Here is a 19,800-nt window from a genome sequence, read left to right on the forward strand (position 1 = left end):
GTACCTGCTGTGTGGTGAGCAGTCTTCCTAGTCTGTGTTTTCACACAATTCTTACCAGGTAATAAAAGTTTAAGCAGAGTTGAAGACAGTCCTTCAGAGACATGATTGGTCCCAATTTGTCCAAACTTTTTGTCTCAAACATTTGATCTACAAATTCAAAACGTCAGGCTTTATGACATTTAGATGTGAACATAAAGACCCCATTTACCTAATCTATAGAAATAATGCAAAACAGAGACCACGCTGACATGCTTATTGCAGCATTCTGTGTAATAGCAAATTTTAAATGGAACAACCTAAGTGACCGGCAATAGGGGAGTGAATAAAAGTAAGAATTTGTAAAATTTCTGCATTGCTTAAAATTTTCACTGAGTTTTTTCTTATAGTATTTTAAAACACTAATTTAAAAAATTCAACTTCCATTCATGAACTCAGAAATATTGAAAACCGTAGCCCAACTATACATCACACTCATCAGGCAAGGGAGCTGTGAGAAAAGTGAGTCTTTTTTGGTAACTCTGGATTTACATGAAGGGAAATGGATCCCAATCTTCTTCAGTTAAGTTTTTCTCTTTTGAAGTTTACATAACAGATAATTACTCTTCATTATGGAGGTTTTAATATTTATGCAAGACCAAGCCGTAAATGAATCAAATAAAAACCAGAGCTACAGTAGTAAACTGACTCAGTTTGCTTATGCTGCGGAGGTATTTGAAGCAAACTTTGTTTCTGCTGTAATTTATAAACTTTTAGAATGATTCTTTAATTTGAAATCAGTCAACCCCATTTAAAGCAGCTGTTTCTTTATACACTTTTCTACCATTTCAATCAGTCTTTAAATCGAATTTTTGATCCCTGTACGTTCAGACCCTAGTAAATAGGCAATGATAGTTTGCTTTTATTCTAGGAATTGTTCTAAGTCCTTATGTGTGTCAACTCAATAGCCAACAACTCAAGGGCCCCGAGGCAGGTAATATTATCACCTCCATTTTAGAGATGAGGAAACTGAAACCAACAGATTAATTTACTTGCCCAAGATCAATCTCAACTAGGTCACTGAAGTAGGAAACAAACACAGGCACCACATCTCCTGACCTTGTGATTTTAATCTCTACTCTTCTTTAGTAAGTTTACAGTGACTAACAAGGCAAAGTATGTAATCTCGGTGAATTTACCGCCTAGTGAGGACATGGGCAACCGGTAAGTTAGACTTTGGTGTGACAGATGCATAATAGTATTTATCCCAGTAGACTATTATAGAGAAAGAGGAGTAATTAAACTCCTTGAAAAAAATGTAAATAAGCTCAGGATTGAAAATACTGAGAGAATGTGGTGAGATCAGGCTGAAAGAGAAGAATTTAGGATAGTTTAGGAACGTTCTTTATCTCCTGACCTCCAAATGGAGCAGGTGGATTGGAAACATAATGCAAAGATGACATTTCCCCATTTCTTTGCCTCTGCTGTTCCTCTTTTTCTTAAATTCTAACACAACTGCTTCTTTTCCTACAAAAGAGAATCCAATTGGTCAGTCCATTAAACCCCATAAAGAAACCACTTCAGGAGAGGATCTGATACCCACTACCCCTAAAAGAGCAACACACATTATAAGGTGAAAATTACTTGCTTTTATTTATTGTGAAAACAACTTTATGAAATGATTTGCAATGCAAAACGTGGAAAACTGCTTTGAATAACTGGGACAATAGCTACAGCATGGGAAAACATATGTAAACAAACTTCACTGCCACCAAACTAGACTCTACTAATTTATCTCAGATGGCATCACAGAGTAGCAATGGCAGCTTCTGGTAAACGGAGAAACAGCAGCAAAGTCCTGCAGTGAAGCTGTGATTAATTACTAAACTGAACTGTTCACTCCACTAACCCTACAACTTCCCTGCATTTATCTGTCTATACATTCCTACTTACTACAGGACAAACACCCACCAAAGTGGTTCCAGAAGACAAATGAGATAGAAATTCACAGTTATATTTGACTACAAGACAAATCCAATAGAAGGCAGTGGAGGAAATTGGGAACTACTGCAAAGTTTTACTATCTAGTCCAGGTGATGAAAACAAAGTTTTTCTTTCAAGGCTGACCACTGTCAGGAATGAAATGAAGTATCAGAACTCTCCTCACTTCTCTAGGAGTGATTCTAGCTCTTCTTGCAAAGAGCTGAGCTGCTCCTTTTCTCGGTCTTCCTTTTGTTTCAGTTCATCCAGCACAGCCTGAAATCTGTTCTTGAGAGCCAGGTTTTCCACTTTCAGGATGAGATCCTCCTGTCGCTTTGCCCTGTCCTGGGTCTCTTGGAGCTTGCCTTTCATGTTATCGATCTGTTTCTGAATTCCCATAACCAGCTGATTAGTTCCCTCGTTTTCTTGGTGGTGTTCAGCTGACTCATTTAGCTTGTCCTGTAGCTGCCTTTCCAGATCTTCCTCAGTGTCGATGATGTTTATGTCTTCTTCGTCTTGATGCTGTGTCTCATCTTCATCTTCACTGCTGCTGCTACTAAGGTCATTGAATATCTCCCGAAGCTCATCATGTTCTAATGAGTCATGGCCCTGCCTGTGGCCAGACATTCCTGGGGAAGAGATATCAAGGCCTTGATTTTCTGCTTCTTTTGTTTCATCTTCAGCAATTATTTCCCAACGGGTACTGACAGCTTCAGCATCTGTGCTCAGCAACCGCTTTACTTCTTTTTCCACATCTGGAGACTCAATATACTTCTTCTTTGCTGTCTTACGGAACCTTCTCTTTCTGACATTTTTTAGAGGCAGAGTAATTCCATGGTTCCATACAAACTTTTTCTCTTTGTCCTTATCCTTTTTCTTGCTTGCTTTGGGATCAGCAGTGGCAACTGGTTCCTCAACGGGAGGATAGAGATCACCGTCAACTGTAGCGACAAGCATCTGAGAGACATCAGCTGTCTTGTAAAAGGTTTTCTTATCAATGGTTTTCAAACTTTCCATAACACACGGCAGATCTACCAATTTTGACGCCAATGGGACCTGGTCCACGCTGACAATTCCATGGCGCCCATCAGGGTGGAACTCAATTGTCAGTCTGTCCTTCAGGTGGATATGACCAGACTGTACCGCCCGCCTCACGGTAGAGGCATACTCCAGAGGTAGGCGTAAGATAAACTGGCTCTCTAGTTCGTGAGGAGCATCATCTTTGCTCTTACTCATCTTTATTCCTTGGTGACTCACTTTTTCTCTAATAACCACTTGTTGCACTAAAAAATTTCAGCTATTTCAACAGAAAGACCAGTTCTTTATAAGTTGAAGTCTTTAATTACAAAGAGTTCTAGGTGGAATAGCAACTAAGCGTCTATTCTGAATTAAGTCCCAAGTCTGTATAAATATGCTGTAACAATACCAGTCGTTACTGACGCATTGCCTTACTCAAGTCCATTTAAATCTATCAGCTGCAATGCCAAGTTCCAACCTCTAGATGCCGCTGCAGGACAACGCAGGGAAAGCAAATGGCGGCTCCTACGGAATGATGTTCGGCACAGAAAGTAAGGCTCAGCAGATACTCCCAATCCACAAACTCTCCCGGAACAAAGATACGCAAAAAGCGGGGCGTAGTGAGCTCTCTTCGCCTCGGGTACTTACGATCCAGTGACGATTATAAGTCCAGTTTCTCCGGACAGGCGCGAGCGGAAAAGGAAGCCACTCAGAGCAAGGGGGCCGGGAGCCGAGCGTCTCCTTCCGAATTCCTTTGTTCTTCCCGGCACTTGGCAAAGCGATCCGCTGATTATCGGTGAAACGGCTGAGGACGGGCAACGCGAAATCTCGCCAAGGACCGCAGCTCCAAACGCTAGATTCTGCAACTCCGCAGCTCAGCGGGCCTCAGTCCGTTAACGGCCGACCTAGCCGAGAAGAGAGCTACGTCACCACACGGGACGGGAAGCTGCTGGGAGTCGCAACACGCCTCGGGCGGAAGTGCGGGCTGCCCCAGCGCCCGCAGGCGCAACGCCCGAATACGCTATCCGGCGTGTCTTGTCGTCTCGCGAGAACTTGGCCTTAACGGGACGAAGACTATGTTTCGTAAAGAGCTGTTGGTCTAGGACTTCCCTGGTGGCGCAGTAGTTGGGAGTCCGCCTGCCACCGCAGGAAGCGCGGGTTCGTGCCCCAGTCCGGGAGGATCGCCGCGTGCCGCGGAGCGGCTGGGCCCGTGAGCCGTGGCCGCTGGACCTGCGCGTCCGCAGCCTGCGTTCCGCAACGGGAGAGGCCACAACAGTGAGAGGCCCCCGTACCACACACACAAAAAAGCTGTTGGTTTAAAAGTATTTAGAAAAAACCGTTATAAAAAGGACATAGATTCTCCCCGCCTCCGCTAAGCCAGGGCTTTTACCGGATCTCTGTGGGGCCGGATACCTCCTAGGCTTCCGCGTGATTGCCGGAGATAGGGCGGCCGTGCGGAAATGGTGTTTGTTTCTGGAAACATCTCGGCATCTCCACAGGCTATATTCAATCTGGAGCCGATAAAAAAAACTCATAACTAACCATACCGTGGATTTTAAAGTACCCAAGTCAGTGGAGTGAGGACGTGCAGCCCACGATAATTCTAAGTCTGTGTTTGTTGATTATCAAGATGGCTGTAGGGGGCCCGTGACTCGGTCTGTTTCTCTTTTGAAGACCCCCCCCACACACACACACCGTGAGGGAACAAGGGTGATTCCTCTTTTTTAATTTTAGTTTATTTTTTTATACAGCAAGTTCTTATTAGTCATCCATTTTATACATATTAGTGTATACATGTCAATCCCAATCTCCCAGTTCATCCCCGCCCTCCCCTCCCCTGCCACTTCCCCCCCTTGGTGTCCATACGTTTGTTCTCTGCATCTGTGTCTCAATTTCTGCCCTGCAAACCGGTTCACCTGTACCATTTTTCTAGGTTCCACATATATGCGTTAATATACGATATTTGTTTTTCTCTTTCTGACTTCACTCTGTGAGTCTCTAGATCCATCCACGTCTCTATAGGTGACCCAATTTCGTTCCTTTTTATGGCTGAGTAGTGATTCCGCTTTTTAATGTGTTTGACGTAGATATAAATGTAAACAGAGAAGGTAGTGTTCTTCTGGAGGCCCACGTTCATTTAGGACAGTTGGCTGAAAGACGAATAGTCTGATTAAAGTAGAATATAATTGAAGTATTACTTCCTTCTACTCATTTGCCAGTTAATTTTTAAATTAGTTTGGAATTTTAAAAAATCCACCTCTACTGTTTGGATAACTTTTCTGCCTGCCTCTTCTTTAGGTGGTCAAGTATTCTTCAACATGTATTTATAGTTCTTCAGTCTAACTGTGTAACAAGTTTCCACTTATTCCTATTCATTTCCATTTACTTATTAATAGGATCAATTTGGTAGACTATCGAGGTCATTAAAATTTCAATTTCTATTCTCTAATATATCAACACCTGCATCTAAGTTTTAGAGAATTCACTTAAAATGTGATTAACATTTATAAAATTCACTTTATTTCTTTATGTACTTATTGTCTCCCTCACCTAAGATTGGAAGCTCCATGATAATCAGGAGTCTAATATCATGTTCATCCGGTCCCAGTGCCTAGTGTCAAAACGTGGGAGATAAAAAATATCTGCTAATTGAATGAAACAATTGATCCATCCAGAAAGAACATAAATACAATCTAAATCCTATCATAGTTTGTCAGAAAATACATTCTGTGTCGCCTTAAAATGAGATAGAGCCACTTTATATATACATTTCCTCTCCAGTCACGGACCGTGCCAATTGTTAGGAGGCCAGAAGTTTGCAAATAGCGTGTGTGAATGTGACCCCTTTTGTTTCGTAGACTGTGCTACTGTGTGTCATGGGGTGGAATTTAAATGGTTTGGTACCAGTCTGGTTTTTTATGTTAAGTGTGAAGGAAAATTATGCTCTTCTACATAACTGTACTTTAGTTCTTTGTACTGTAATGTGTTGAAGAACGTTAGCTGATGTATATGTAATTTCCAGGATGATCTATTTCCTCTTTTTGAAGAAGTTTTTCCAATGTGCTTGTCCCTTAATTGTACCTGATTTTACTTACTTCATAGATATGAGTTTAGCATGCTAGCCTTTGCATAATGCTTTATTTAACCCTATAAAATGTGAGGCCATGCTTATACATGAAAATAATCCAAAGATTGCTTTGCATGTTAATTGCCTATGAGTTTTATGATGCTCAAATATCTTTGTCACAGAAGATAACTTGAGATAAATTCTGGGCAATTCAGATTTGCCAAAATTATGGTGTATTTAGTTATTAAACCTTGAAATGGAAGGTTGTCAGAGTTAATTAAAAGGATCAACTGAAGTGTCCCCTAAAGTATCTACCTCCTTCAATCCTGAAACATATTTTCTGTTTTTGAGTTTAATACGTTTTCTGAATGCTATGTTTTGAGGGGTAGTTACACTGATCTTAAAGCTAAGGGCACTGCCACATCACCATTACCTTAATGTCTATTGATAAATCCAGTTGTTGTTCTTGTTGTTTTGACTGGGGAACTGAATTTTATTTATTTATTTTATTTTTGGCTGCATTGGGTCTCTGTTGCTGCGCGCGGGCTTTCTCTAGTCGGAGCGAGCGGGGGGCTACTCTTCGTTGCATTGCGTGAGGTTCTCATTGCGGTGGCTTCACTTGTTGCAGAGCACGGGCTCTAGGTGCGCGGGCTTCAGTACTTGCAGCACGCAGGCTCAGTAGTTGTGGCTCACGGGCTTAGTTGCTCCGCGGCATGTGGGATCTTCTCGGACCAGGGCTCGAACCCGTGTCCCCTGCATTGGCAGGCAGATTCTTAACCACTACACTGCCAGGCAAATCCCAGGGAACTGAAATTTTAATTTTGTTTAATTTTCTTAACACCTTTATTGGAGTATAATTGCTTTACAATGGTGTGTTAGTTTCTGCTTTATAACAAAGTGAATCAGCTATACATATACATATATCCCCATATCTCTTCCCTCTTGCGTCTCCCTCCCTCCCTCTCTCACCCCTCTAGGAGGACACAAAGCACGGAGCTGATCTCCCTGTGCTATGTGGCTGCTTCCCACTAGCTATCTATTTTACATTTGGTAGTGTATATAGGTCCATGCCACTCTCTCACTTCGTCCCAGCTTCCCCTTCCCCTTCCCCGTGTCCTCAAGTCCATTCTCCATGTAGCAGCTGGTTTCTTAATGATGGTCTTCTTCCTGGCTTGCAGGCTGCAGCCTCCTCACCATGTACGCATACATACACCATGTACGCATACATACACCATGTACGTATACATACACCATGTACGTATACATACACCATGTATGTATACATGGTGTAAAGAAGCAGCTCTGATATTTCTTCCTCTTCTTATAAAGACACTAATCCCATCATGGTCTCCACCCTCATGACTTTATCTAAACCTAATTAGTGCCCAAAGGCCCCTCCTCCTAACACTATCACAGTGGGGGCTAGGGCTTCAATATATGAACTAGCGTAGGGGGTGGGGCACAAACATTCAGTCCATAACACAGATCAATGTGAAAAGATGAAATGTTCAGTTAAAAATGGTTATCCAAAGAGAAAAATATTAAATTGGGTCTTAATTTAAAAATCAACTTCTAAGGGTTCTAAGACTCAAATGTCAAAAACAAAAACAAAACCCAAAACAACGTTCAAGCTCTTAGTGGAAAATACAGATTAATGGATTTTAGACCTTGGGCGAGAAATAATTTCTTTAAAAAGACACTGACCATAGAATAAAAGATTAATACATTTGTAATAAAATCAAGAAACTTCATTTATCAATAGACATCTTAAAGATGCGAAAAGGTACAAACCAGGAGAGGATACTCACATATACACACTGACAAAGAATTAATATCAAGGATATATAAAGAACTCCTACAAACCAATATAAATAAAAATAACAATAGAAAAATGGTAAAAGACATGAACAAACATTTCACAGAAGAAACATATAACCAATAGATGCACAAAGAGATGTTCTTTTGCTGTAATTAGAGAAATATAGATCAAAATCAAGATCAGGTAGATTTTTTTGTTTGACAAAAATTTAAAAGCCTGACAATGCCAAGTGTTGGAAAGCCTGTGGATACAAGAGATTCAGGCCTATATATTGCAAGTGCATGTAAAAATCAGTACAACTACTTTGCAAAAGAGTTGCATGTTAGCTATTAAATATAACGATTACTCCTAGATAAATACTTGCGAGTTCCAGAATTTCTATTCCTAGTTATATACCCAAAAGAAATTCTTGCACATTTGCATCAGGAGGTATATATAAGAATGTTTATATTGACAGTGGGCAACAGGAGCAAAAATCAGGAAACCATCCATATGCCTATCAACTGAATGAATAAGCTACGGCATACTCACAAAATGGAATGTTTTACAGTAGTCTAAATAAATGAATTACAGGAACACAAGATGATTGGATTTTAAAAATAAATATTAGAGAAAAAAATGTACCAAAGTATCACACACAGTATTTTACCCTTACTATAAAATTTAAAACAACTAGAAAAATACATATGTGGGAGTAACATATAATACAAAAAAAAAAAATTCAGAGGAGCAAAGAATGATGCACATAGAATTCAGGATGATAGTTACCTTGATTTGCTGGGTCCAGGGAGTGGTAGGAGGGACCATTTGTACGATCAGATGTATATTACTACCAAGGTCCTGGCATTTGTGGGGAGGTACTGTGTTCACAAATTCTTATTACTATTTCGATAGATAACTACATATATAGATATACAGCTAATGATACTGGATAGGTAAGTAAATAAACAATTCAGGTCAGGTATGGACTAATGATGACAGTTTATCATAATCCAATTCTGTGAACTTGAGGTCCAACCATATAAAAATAAAACAAAACAGCACATGTGAGAGAATATAAAGCACACAGAATCACCAATGAAGTATTCTTGCCAAAAATGTTTAAGCTCAACCAAGCCTTTAGACCTTCTCTCAAGGAGCGAAAGTCCTGAAACCCAGGAGACTTCCTGCCTAGTTCTTCGCACTAACAGACCAGAATCAACCTGGAGGAAAAACACTTGGATATAGTGCAAGGCTCTTATCGACATGGTTCAGCTTTGACTCCACACGGCACAGAGAAGTGCAGAGGCAAGCATAAAAACAGAGGCAGAGAATTAAAAATAAAAAGCGGTGTGTGCTAAAATCCTTGATGCATTACAAAAGACAGTAATGGTTCCGCGGCACCCTCCGAAGGCAGAACCCAAGACTTATCCAGCTGCACGGCCTACAGACACATGAAAAGATGCTCAACATCACTGATTAGTAGAGAAATGCAAATCTAAAGTACACTGAGTTATTACCACACACGGGTCAGAATGGCCATCATTAAAAAGTCTACAAATAAATGCTGGAGAGGGTGTGGAGAAAAGGTAACCCTCTTACACTCTTGGTGGGGGGGAATATAAATTGTTGCAGCCACTATAAAAAACAGTAGGCAGGTTCCTCAAAAAAGTACAGCTACAATTACCATATGATCCGGCAATTCCACTCCTGGACATACATCCAGACAAAACTACCATTCAAAGACATACACGCACCCCTAGGTTCACAGGAGCACTACCCACGATAGCCAAGACATGGGATCAACCTAAATGTCAGTCAAGAGATGAAGGGATCAAGACGATATGGTGTATATATACATATATAATGGAGTACTACTCAGCCATAGAAAAAGCTGAAACTGCCATTTGCAGCAACACGGATGGACCAAGAGAGTATCACATTGGCTTGGACAAAAAGTTCATTCTGGTCTTTCCGTGACATGGTACGGAAAACATCTTCCCACTACCACTGCCCAATACTAAGTGAAGGAAGTCGGAAAGAGAAAGACAAATCCCATATGGTATCACTTACATATGGAATCCGAGATATGACAAAAAGGAACTCATCTGCACAGACTCAGAGACATAAAGAACAGACCAGTGGTTGCAAAGGGGCAGAAGGGCAGGGAAGGAATGGATTGGGAGTTTGGGATTAGCAGATATAAACTATTACACGGAGAGTGGATAAACAACTAGGTCCTTCTGTATACCACAGGCAACTATAAACATCATCCTGTGATACACTGTAACAGAAAGGAATCTGAAAAAGGTTCTTTAAATAGTAATTCTAAATACTGTGCTGCAGAGCAGAAAATTAACACAACATTGTGTATCAAATATACTTCATTAAAATAAACTGAAAAAAACCACCAAGGTGTGGTATTGGCACAAAAACAAACATATAGATTAATGGACCCCAATAAGGAACCCAGAAAGAAATCCACATACCGACAGTGAATTAATCTGTGATGGAGCAAGTATGAACAATGAAGAAAAGACAGTCTCTTCAGCCAGTGGTATAGGGAAAGATAAACAGCCACATGTAAATCAAGGAAGTTAGAACACTCCCTCCCACCGTGCCCAAAAATAAACTCAAAATGACTTAACGACTTAAATATAAAGACATGACACCACAAAACACCTAGAAGAAATCATAGGCAAAACGTCCTGTGACAAAAATCCTAGCAATGTTTTTTTAGATCAGCTGGCCAACAAAAAAGAATTAAAAACAAAAATAAACAAACGGGATCAACCTTGTAAGCTCTTCCACAACAAAGGAAAGCATCAACAAAACAAAACAAAAAACCTACAGAATGAAAGAAAATGTTTTCAGACGATGCAACCCACAAGGGATTAACTTCTAAAATATACACACAGTTCATATAACTCAATACAAACCAACAAACAAACCAAACAACCAATCGAAAAATGGTCAGAAGACTTAAATAGAGATTTGTTCAAAGAAGACTTCCAGATGGCAATGGACGCATGAAAAATGCTCAGCATTGCTGATTATTAGAAAAACACAAATCAAAACTACAAAGTGGTATCACCTCACACCAGTCAGAATGGCCATCACTAAAAAGCCTACAAAGAAGAAATGCTGGAGAGGGTGTGAGAAAAGAGAACTCTCCCGCACTATTGGTGGGAATGTAAATGGGTGTAGCAACTAGAGTAAACAATAAGCAGCGACCTCCAAAAAGTTCAAAAAGAGGTACATTATGATCCAGCAATCCTAGTGCTTGGCATATATCCAGACAAAACTATCATTCAAAGAGACACATGCACCCCTATGTTCACAGCAGCACTATTCACAAGCCAAGATATGGGAATAACCTACGTGTCGATCGACAGATGACTGGTTCTACATCATGTGGCACATATATACAATGGAATATTGCTCAGCCATGAAAAGAAACGACATTGAAGTATTTGTAACGAGGTGGATGGACCTAGAGTCTGTCATACAGAGTGAAGTAAGTCAGAAAGAGAAAGACAAATACCGTATGCTAACACATATATATGGAATTTAAGGGAAAAAAATGTCATGAAGAACCTAGGGGTAAGACAGTAATAAAGACACAGACTTGCTAGAGAATGGACTTGAGGATATGGGGCAGGGGAAGGGTAACCTGCGACAAAGTGAGAGAGTGGCATGGACATATATACACTACCAAACGTAAAACAGATAGCTAGTGGGAGGCAGCCGCATAGCACAGAGAGATCAGCTCAGCGCTTTGTGGCCACCTAGAGGGGTGGGATAGGGAGGATGGGAGGGAGGGAGACGCAAGAGATATGGGAACATATGTGTATGTATAACTGATTCACTTTGTTATAAAGTAGAAACTAACACACATTGTAAAGCAATTATACTCCCATAAAGGTGTACAATAATAATAAAAGAAAATAAAATTGGAAAAAAAAAGAAGATGTGGTACATGTATACAATGCAGTACTACTCAGCCGTAAAATGTAATGCAATAGTGCCATTTGCCGCAACCTGGAAGGACCTAGAGATTATCATATTACATGCAGGAAGTCAAAAAGACAAAGACAAATACCATGTGATATTACTTATACAGGGAATCAGAAATAGGACACAAATGAACTTACCTACATAAGACAGACAGACTCAAAGACATAGAAAACAGACCTGTGGTGGCCAAGGGGGAGAGGAACTGGGAGAGGGATGGATGGCAAGTTCGGGATTAGCAGATGCAAACTATTCTATAGAGAATAAATAAACAAGGTTCTATTGTACAGCACAGGGAAGTACATTCGATATCCTCTGATAAACTGTACTAAAAAGGAATGTGAAAAGTGTATATATATATGTAAAACTGAATCACTGTGCTGTACAGCAGAAAGCACTGTAAATGAACTATACTTCAATAAAATAAATTGAAAGAAACATAATGTGGTATAGGCAAAAAACAGATACTCACATGACTGTAACAGATGAAGGAGCCCGGCACGAAATCCACAGACCAATGGACGATTAATCTTCCATGAAGGAGGCAAGTATATACAATGCGGAAAAGACAGTCTCTTCAGCAAGTGGTACTGGGAATGAGGACAGACACATGGAAATCAATGAATAGACACTCCCTCCCACTATACACAAAAATAAACTCAAAATGCCTTAAAGACTTAAATGTAAGACAGGACACCATAAAACTCCTAGAACATAGGAAAAACATTCTGTGACATACATTGTAGCAATATTTTCTTAGATCGGTCTCCCAGTGCAAAAGAAATGAAAGCAAATATAAACAAATGGGACCTAATCATCCTTATATGCTTTTGCATAGCGAAAGAAAGCATCAACAAAACAAAAAGATCAGCTTTGGAATGGGAGAAAAGATTTGCAAATCATGTGACCGACAAGGGCTTAACTTCTAAAATATACAAACAGCTCATACAAACAAATGTATAAGAGAAAAATGAACATCCCAGTCAAAAATGCACAGAAGAGCCAAACACATTTCTCCAAAGAAGACATCCAGATGGCCAATAGACACATGAAAAGATGCTCAACATCACTGATTAGTAGAGAAATGCAAATCAAAAGTACACTGAGGTACCCCCTCACACGGGTCAGAATGGCCATCATTAAAAAGTCTACAAATAACAAATGCTGGAGAGGGTGTGGAGAAATGGTAACCCTCTTACACTCTAGGGCGGGGAATATAAATTGTTCCAGCCACTATACAAAACAGTACGCAGGTTCCTCAAAAAAGTACAGCTACAATTACCATATGATCCTGCAATTCCACGCCTCGTCATACATCCAGACAAAACTATCATTTAAAGAGATACGTGCACCCCTAGGTTCACAGGAGCACTACCCATGATAGCCAAGACATGGGATCAACCTAAATGTCAGTCAAGAGATGAAGGGATCAAGACGATATGGTATACATATACATATATAATAGAGTACTACTCAGCCATAAAAAAAAGCTGAAATAATTCCATTTAAAGCAACACGGCTGTACCAAGAGATTATCACATTGGATTGGCCTAAAATTTCATTCCGGTCTTTCCTTGACATGGTACGGAAAACATCTTCCCACTACCACTTTCCAAAACTAAGTGAAGGAAGTCGGAAAGAGAAAGACAAATCCCATATGGTATCACTTACACGTGGAACCTGAAATACGGCAAAAAGGAACTCATCCGCACAGACTCAGAGACATAAAGAACAGACCAGTGGTTGCCAAGGGGCAGAAGGGCAGGGAAGGGATGGAATGGGAGTTTGGGATTAGCAGATATAATCTATTACACGGAGACTGGATAAACAGCTAGGTCCTTCTGTATACCACAGGCAACTATAAACAACATCCTGTGATGCAGTGTAAGAGAAAGGAATATGAAAAAGAATCTTTATATACTAATTCTAAATACTGTGCTGCAGAGCAGAAAATTAACACAACATTGTATATCAAATATACTTCATTAAAATAAATTGAAAAAACACACCACGGTATGGTATTGGCACAAAAACAAACATATAGATTAATGGACCCCAATAAGGAACCCAGAAAGAAATCCACATACCGACAGTGAAATAATCTGCGATGAAGGAGCAAGTATGTACAATGAAGAACAGACAGTCTCTTCAGCCAGTGGTATAGGGAAAGATAAACAGCCACATGTAAATCAATGAAGTTAGAACACTCTCTCCCACTGTACCCAAAAATAAACTCAAAGTGGCTTAAAGACTTAAATATAAAGACATGACACCATAAAACACCTAGAAGAAATCATAGGCAAAACATCCTCTGACAAAAATCCTAGCAATGCTATTTTAGATCAGCCTGCCAACAAAAAAGAATTTAAAACAAAAATAAGCAAACGGGACTAATCAACCTTATAAGCTCTTCTACAGCAAAGGAAAGCATCAACAAAACAAAACAAAAAACCTATAGAATGAAAGAAAATGTTTTCAACGATGTGACCGACAAGGGTTTAACTTCTAAAATATACAAACAGCACATATAACTCAATACAAACCAACCAACAAACTAAACAACCAATCCAAAAATGGGCAGAAGACTTAGAGATTTATTCAAAGAAGACATCCTGATGGCCAATGGACACATGAAAAATGCTCAGCATTGCTGATTATTAGAAAAACACAAATCAAAACTACAAAGTGGTATCACCTCACACCAGTCAGAATGGCCATCACTAAAAAGCCTACAAAGAAGAAATGCTGGAGAGGGTGTGACAAAAGGAAACCCTCCTACACTATTGGTGGGAATGTAAATGGGTGTAGCAACTAGAGGAAACAGTAAGCAGTGTCCTCCAAAAAGTTCAAAAAGAGGTAGATTATGATCCAGCAATCCTAGTGCTTGGCATATATCCAGACAAGACTATCATTCAAAGAGATACATGCACCCCTATGTTCACAGCAGCACTATTCACAAGCCAAGATATGGGAATAACCTAACTGTCGATCGACAGATGAATGGTTCAAGAACATGTGGCACATATATACAATGGAATATTACTCAGCCATAAAAAGAAACGAAATTGAAGTATTTGAAATGAGGTGGATGGACCTAGAGTCCCTCACACAGAGTGAAGTCAGTCAGAAAGAGAAAGACAAATATCATATGCTAACACATATATATGGAATCTAAGAAAAAAAATGTCATGAGCAACCTAGGGGTAAGACAGGAATAAAGACACAGACCTACTAGAGAATGGACTTGAGGATATGGAGCGGGGGAAGGGTAAACTGTGACAAAGTGAGAGAGTGGCATGGACATATATACACTACCAAATGTAAAATAGATAGCTAGTGGGAGGCAGCCGCATAGCAGAGGGAGATCAGCTCAGTGCTCTGTGACCACCTAGAGACGTGGGATAGGGAGGATGGGAGGGAGGGAGACGCAAGAGATTTGAGAACATATGTATATGTATAACTGATTCACTTTGTTATAAAGTACAAACTAACACACCATTGTAGAGCAATTATACTCCCATAAAGGTGTACAATAATAATAATAAAATTAAAAAATTGGAAAAAAAAGATGTGGTACATGTATACCATGCAGTACTACTGAGCCGTAAAAAATAAAGCAATAATGCCATTTGCAGCAACCTGGAAGGACCTAGAGATTATCATATTACATGCAGGAAGTCAAAGAGACAAAGACAAATACCATGTGATATTACTTATACAGGGAATCAGAAATAGGACACAAATGAACTTACCTACATAAGAGAAACAGACTCAAAGACATAGAAAACAGACCTGTGGTGGCCAAGGGGGAGAGGAACTGGGAGAGGGATGGATGGCAAGTTCGGGATTAGCAGATGCAAACTATTCTATAGAGAATAAATAAACAACAAGGTCCTATTGTACAGCACAGGGAAGTACATTCGATATCCTCTGATAAACTGTACTAAAAAGGAATGTGGAAAGTGTATATATATATATATATATATATATATATATATATATATATATATGTAAAACTGAATCACCGTGCTCTACAGCAGAAAGCACAGTAAATGAACTATACTTCAATATAATAAATTGAAAGAAACATAATGTAGTATAGGCAAAAAACAGATACATACATCACTGTAACAGATGAAGGAGCCCGGCACGAAATCCACAGACCAATGGACGATTAATCTTCCATGAAGGAGGCAAATATATAAAATGCAGAAAAGACAGTCTCTTCAGCAAGTGGTACTGGGAATGAGGACAGACACATGAAATTCAATGAAGGTAGACACTCCCTCCCACTATATACAAAAATAAACTCAAAATGCCTTAAAGACTTAAATGTAAGACCGGACACCATAAAACTCCTAGAACATAGGCAAAACATTCTGTGACATACATTGTAGCAATATTTTCTTAGATTGGTCTCCCAGTGCAAAAGAAATGAAAGCAAATATAAACAAATGGGACCTAATCATCCTTATATGCTTTTGCATAGCGAAAGAAAGCATCAACAAAACAAAAAGATCACCTTCGGAATGGGAGAAAAGATTTGCAAAGCGTGTGACCGACAAGGGCTTAACTGCTAAAATATATAAACAGCTAATAGTAACAAATGTATAAAAGAAAAATGAACATCCCAGTCAAAAATGCACAGAAGAGCCAAAGAGACATTTCTCCAAAGGAGACATCCAGATGGCCAATAGACACATGAAAAGATGCTCAACATCACTGGTTAGTAGAGAAATGCAAATCAAAAGTACACTGAGGTACCACCTCACACGGGTCAGAATGGCCATCATTAAAAAGTCTACAAATAACAAATGTTGGAGAGGGAGTGTAGAAAAGGTAACCCTCTTACACTGTGGGGGGGGAATATAAATTGTTGCAGCCAGTATAAAAAACGGTAGGCAGGTTCCTCAAAAAAGTACAGCTAGAATTACTATATGATCCTGCAATTCCACTCCTGGTCATACATCCAGACAAAACGATCATTTAAAGAGATACATGCACCCCTAGGTTCACAGGAGCACTACCCACGATAGCCAAGAAATGGGATCAACCTAAATGTCAGTCAAGAGATGAAGGGATCAAGACGATATGGTGTATATATACATATATAATGGAGTACTACTCAGCCATAAAAAAAATTGAAATAATGCCATTTGCAGCAACACGGATGGACCAAGTGATTATCACATTGGGTTGGCCAAAACGTTCATTCTGGTGTTTCCGTAACATGGTATGGAAAATATCTTCCCACTACCACTTCCCAAAACTAAGTGAAGGAAGTCGGAAAGAGAAAGACGAATACCATATGGTATCACTTACACGTGGAATCTGAAATACGACAAAAACGAACTCATCTGCAAACAGAAACAGACTCAGAGTCATAGATAACAGACCTGTGGTTGCCAGGAAGGAAAGATATGGATTGGGAGTTTGGGATTAGCAGATGCAAACTATTATATAGAGGATGGATCAAGAACGAGGTACTACTGTATAGCACATTTAACTATACACAATATCCTACGATAAATAGTAATGGACATGAATATGAAAAAGTATCTGTATATATGTAAAAGTGAATCACTCTCCTCTACATCAGAAATCATCACAACATCATAACTCAACTATGCTTCAATAAAATAAATTACAAAAAACACAGTGTGGGGACTTCCCTTGCGAGTCATTGTTTAAGATTCTGTGCTCCCAATACAGGGGCCGTAGGTTCGATCCCTGGTCAGGGAACTAAGATCCCCTATGCCGCACAGCACGGTCTTAACCAAAGAAATGACCTTAGCAGTCCCAAGCTCTGAAAACAATGAGTGGAAAACACATACACACACACACACACACACACACACACACAAACACACACCAGATCCCTCGCCCTTGCCCATGTGCAATCCAAAATTTTTAAAATGTTATTTAAAAAACCCACAGTGTGATATAGACATAAAAACAGCCATACAGATCAATGGGAAAGAACAAGCATCCCGGAAATGAATCCACACACCGACAGTCGATTAATCTTTGACAAAGGAGAGAAGAATATACAGTGGAGAAAAGACAGTCTCTTCTCAACTGGTGTAGGGAACTCTGGACAGCCACATGTAAATTAATGAAGTTAGAGTACTCCCTCCCACCATACACAAAAATAAACTCAAAATGGCTTAAAGACTTAAATATAAGACAGGACACCATAAAATTCCTAAAAGAGAACATAGGTAAATGATTCTCTGATATAAATTATAGCAATATTTTCTTAGATTAGTCTCCCAAGGCAAAAGAAATAGAAGCAAAATTAAACAAGCGGGACCTAATCCACCTTATTAGCTTTTGCAGAGCAAAGGAAACCATCAACAAAACAAGAAGACAACCTACAGCACGGGAGAAAATATTTACAAACGATGCGACCAACAAGGGCTTAATTTCTAAAATATCCAAACAGCTCATACAACTTAATACCAAAAAGCAAACAAACATACAAACAAAAAACAAACAACCCAATCAAAACATGGGCAGAAGACCCAAATAGACATTTCTCCAAAGAAGACATCCAGATGCCCAACAGACACATGAAAAGATGCTCACCATCGCTAATTATTAGAGAAATGCAAATGAAAACTATAATAAGGTACCTCCTCACACCGGTCAGACTGGCCATCTTTTAAAGGGGTGGGATAGGGAGGGTGGGAGAGAGGGAGACGCAAGAGGGAAGAGATATGCGAACATATGTATATGTATAACTGATTCACTTTGTTATAAAGCAGAAACTAACACACCATTGTAAAGCAATTATACCCCAATAAAGATGTTAAAAAAAAAAAGGCTACAAATAACAAATGCTGGAGACAGTGTGGAGAACAGGCAACCCTCCTACACTGTTCGTAGGAATGTAAATTGGTGCAGCCACTATGGAGAACACCATGGAGATTCCTGTAAAAACTACAAATAGAGTACCATATGATCCAGCAACCCCACTCCTCGCCATAATCCAGACAAAACTATAATTCAAAGAGATACACGCACCCCTACGTTCATAGCAGCACTACTCACAATCGCCAAAACATGCAAGCAATGGAAATGTCCATCAACAGATGAATGGATAAAGATGTGGTGTACATATACAAAAGGAATGTTACTCAGCCGTGTAAAAGAATGAAATAATGCCATTTGCAGCAACATGGATGGACTCAGAGATTATCATAGAAAGTGAAGTAAGTCAGAGCAAGAAAGACAAATATTATCTGGTATTGCTTATATATGGAATATAAGAAATAATACAAATAAACTTGTTTACAAATTAGAAAGACTCACAGACAGAAAACAAAATTATGGTTACTCAAGGGGAAGGGGGAGGAGATAAAATAGGAGTTTGGATTAACAGATATACAGTATTATATATAAAACAGATAAACAACAAGGATTTACTATATAGCACAGGGAGCTATATTCAATATCTTATAATAACCTATAATTAAAATGAATCTGAAAAAGAATATATAAATATGTATGTATATATATCTACATCACTTTGCTGTACACCTGAAACTAACATGATAGTGTAAATCACCTATACTTCAATAATAGAAAGTTGCTATGAGAGGACAGCTCAATATTGTCACCATAATTACAACAACAAAACGGAAATTGAACTGATTGTGCAGTTTCCAGTGATGGAATATTCACGCAAATCTCATGCACTTCCTCATGTACATTCTGGTACTCTAGAAGAATTTTTCAAAGGGAGAACATCTCAGATTCATAGATTTTTCTCAGAATGCAGAAAGGAAGTCTACAAGTAATACTTGGAAATGTGGCGCTTCTATACATCTGCCTTCCCTTTGGAACCAAAAGCTCTTCTGTGGGTGGATCTAAGATATTCTTTGGTTTCTTTGTAAACCACCCTGCTTGGGTCTGTCCTCTTGCCACTACTCTAATATTCCCCTTT

General features: G+C 39.3%; 1 protein-coding gene across 2 annotated transcripts; it reads right to left on the reverse strand.

Annotated features, from left to right (window-relative positions):
* Positions 1 to 1,607: 1,607 nt before the first annotated feature.
* Positions 1,608 to 3,849, reverse strand: LOC136120673 (transcription initiation factor TFIID subunit 7-like). 2 transcript variants are annotated; one of them, XM_065874214.1, is made up of 2 exons: positions 2,555 to 3,849; positions 2,140 to 2,368 (listed from the first exon to the last, which is right to left on the reverse strand). In XM_065874214.1, the coding sequence occupies exons 1-2, from the start codon at positions 3,190 to 3,192 to the stop codon at positions 2,140 to 2,142; spliced, it is 867 nt and encodes a 288-aa protein (XP_065730286.1). In that variant the 5' UTR covers positions 3,193 to 3,849. The 2 variants fall into 2 exon arrangements, with proteins under 2 accessions (XP_065730284.1, XP_065730286.1); XM_065874212.1 differs by having other exon boundaries at positions 1,608 to 3,849.
* Positions 3,850 to 19,800: the final 15,951 nt, after the last annotated feature.

This window comes from Phocoena phocoena, chromosome 3, assembly GCF_963924675.1.
Source record: "Phocoena phocoena chromosome 3, mPhoPho1.1, whole genome shotgun sequence".
Lineage (NCBI taxonomy): Eukaryota > Metazoa > Chordata > Mammalia > Artiodactyla > Phocoenidae > Phocoena > Phocoena phocoena.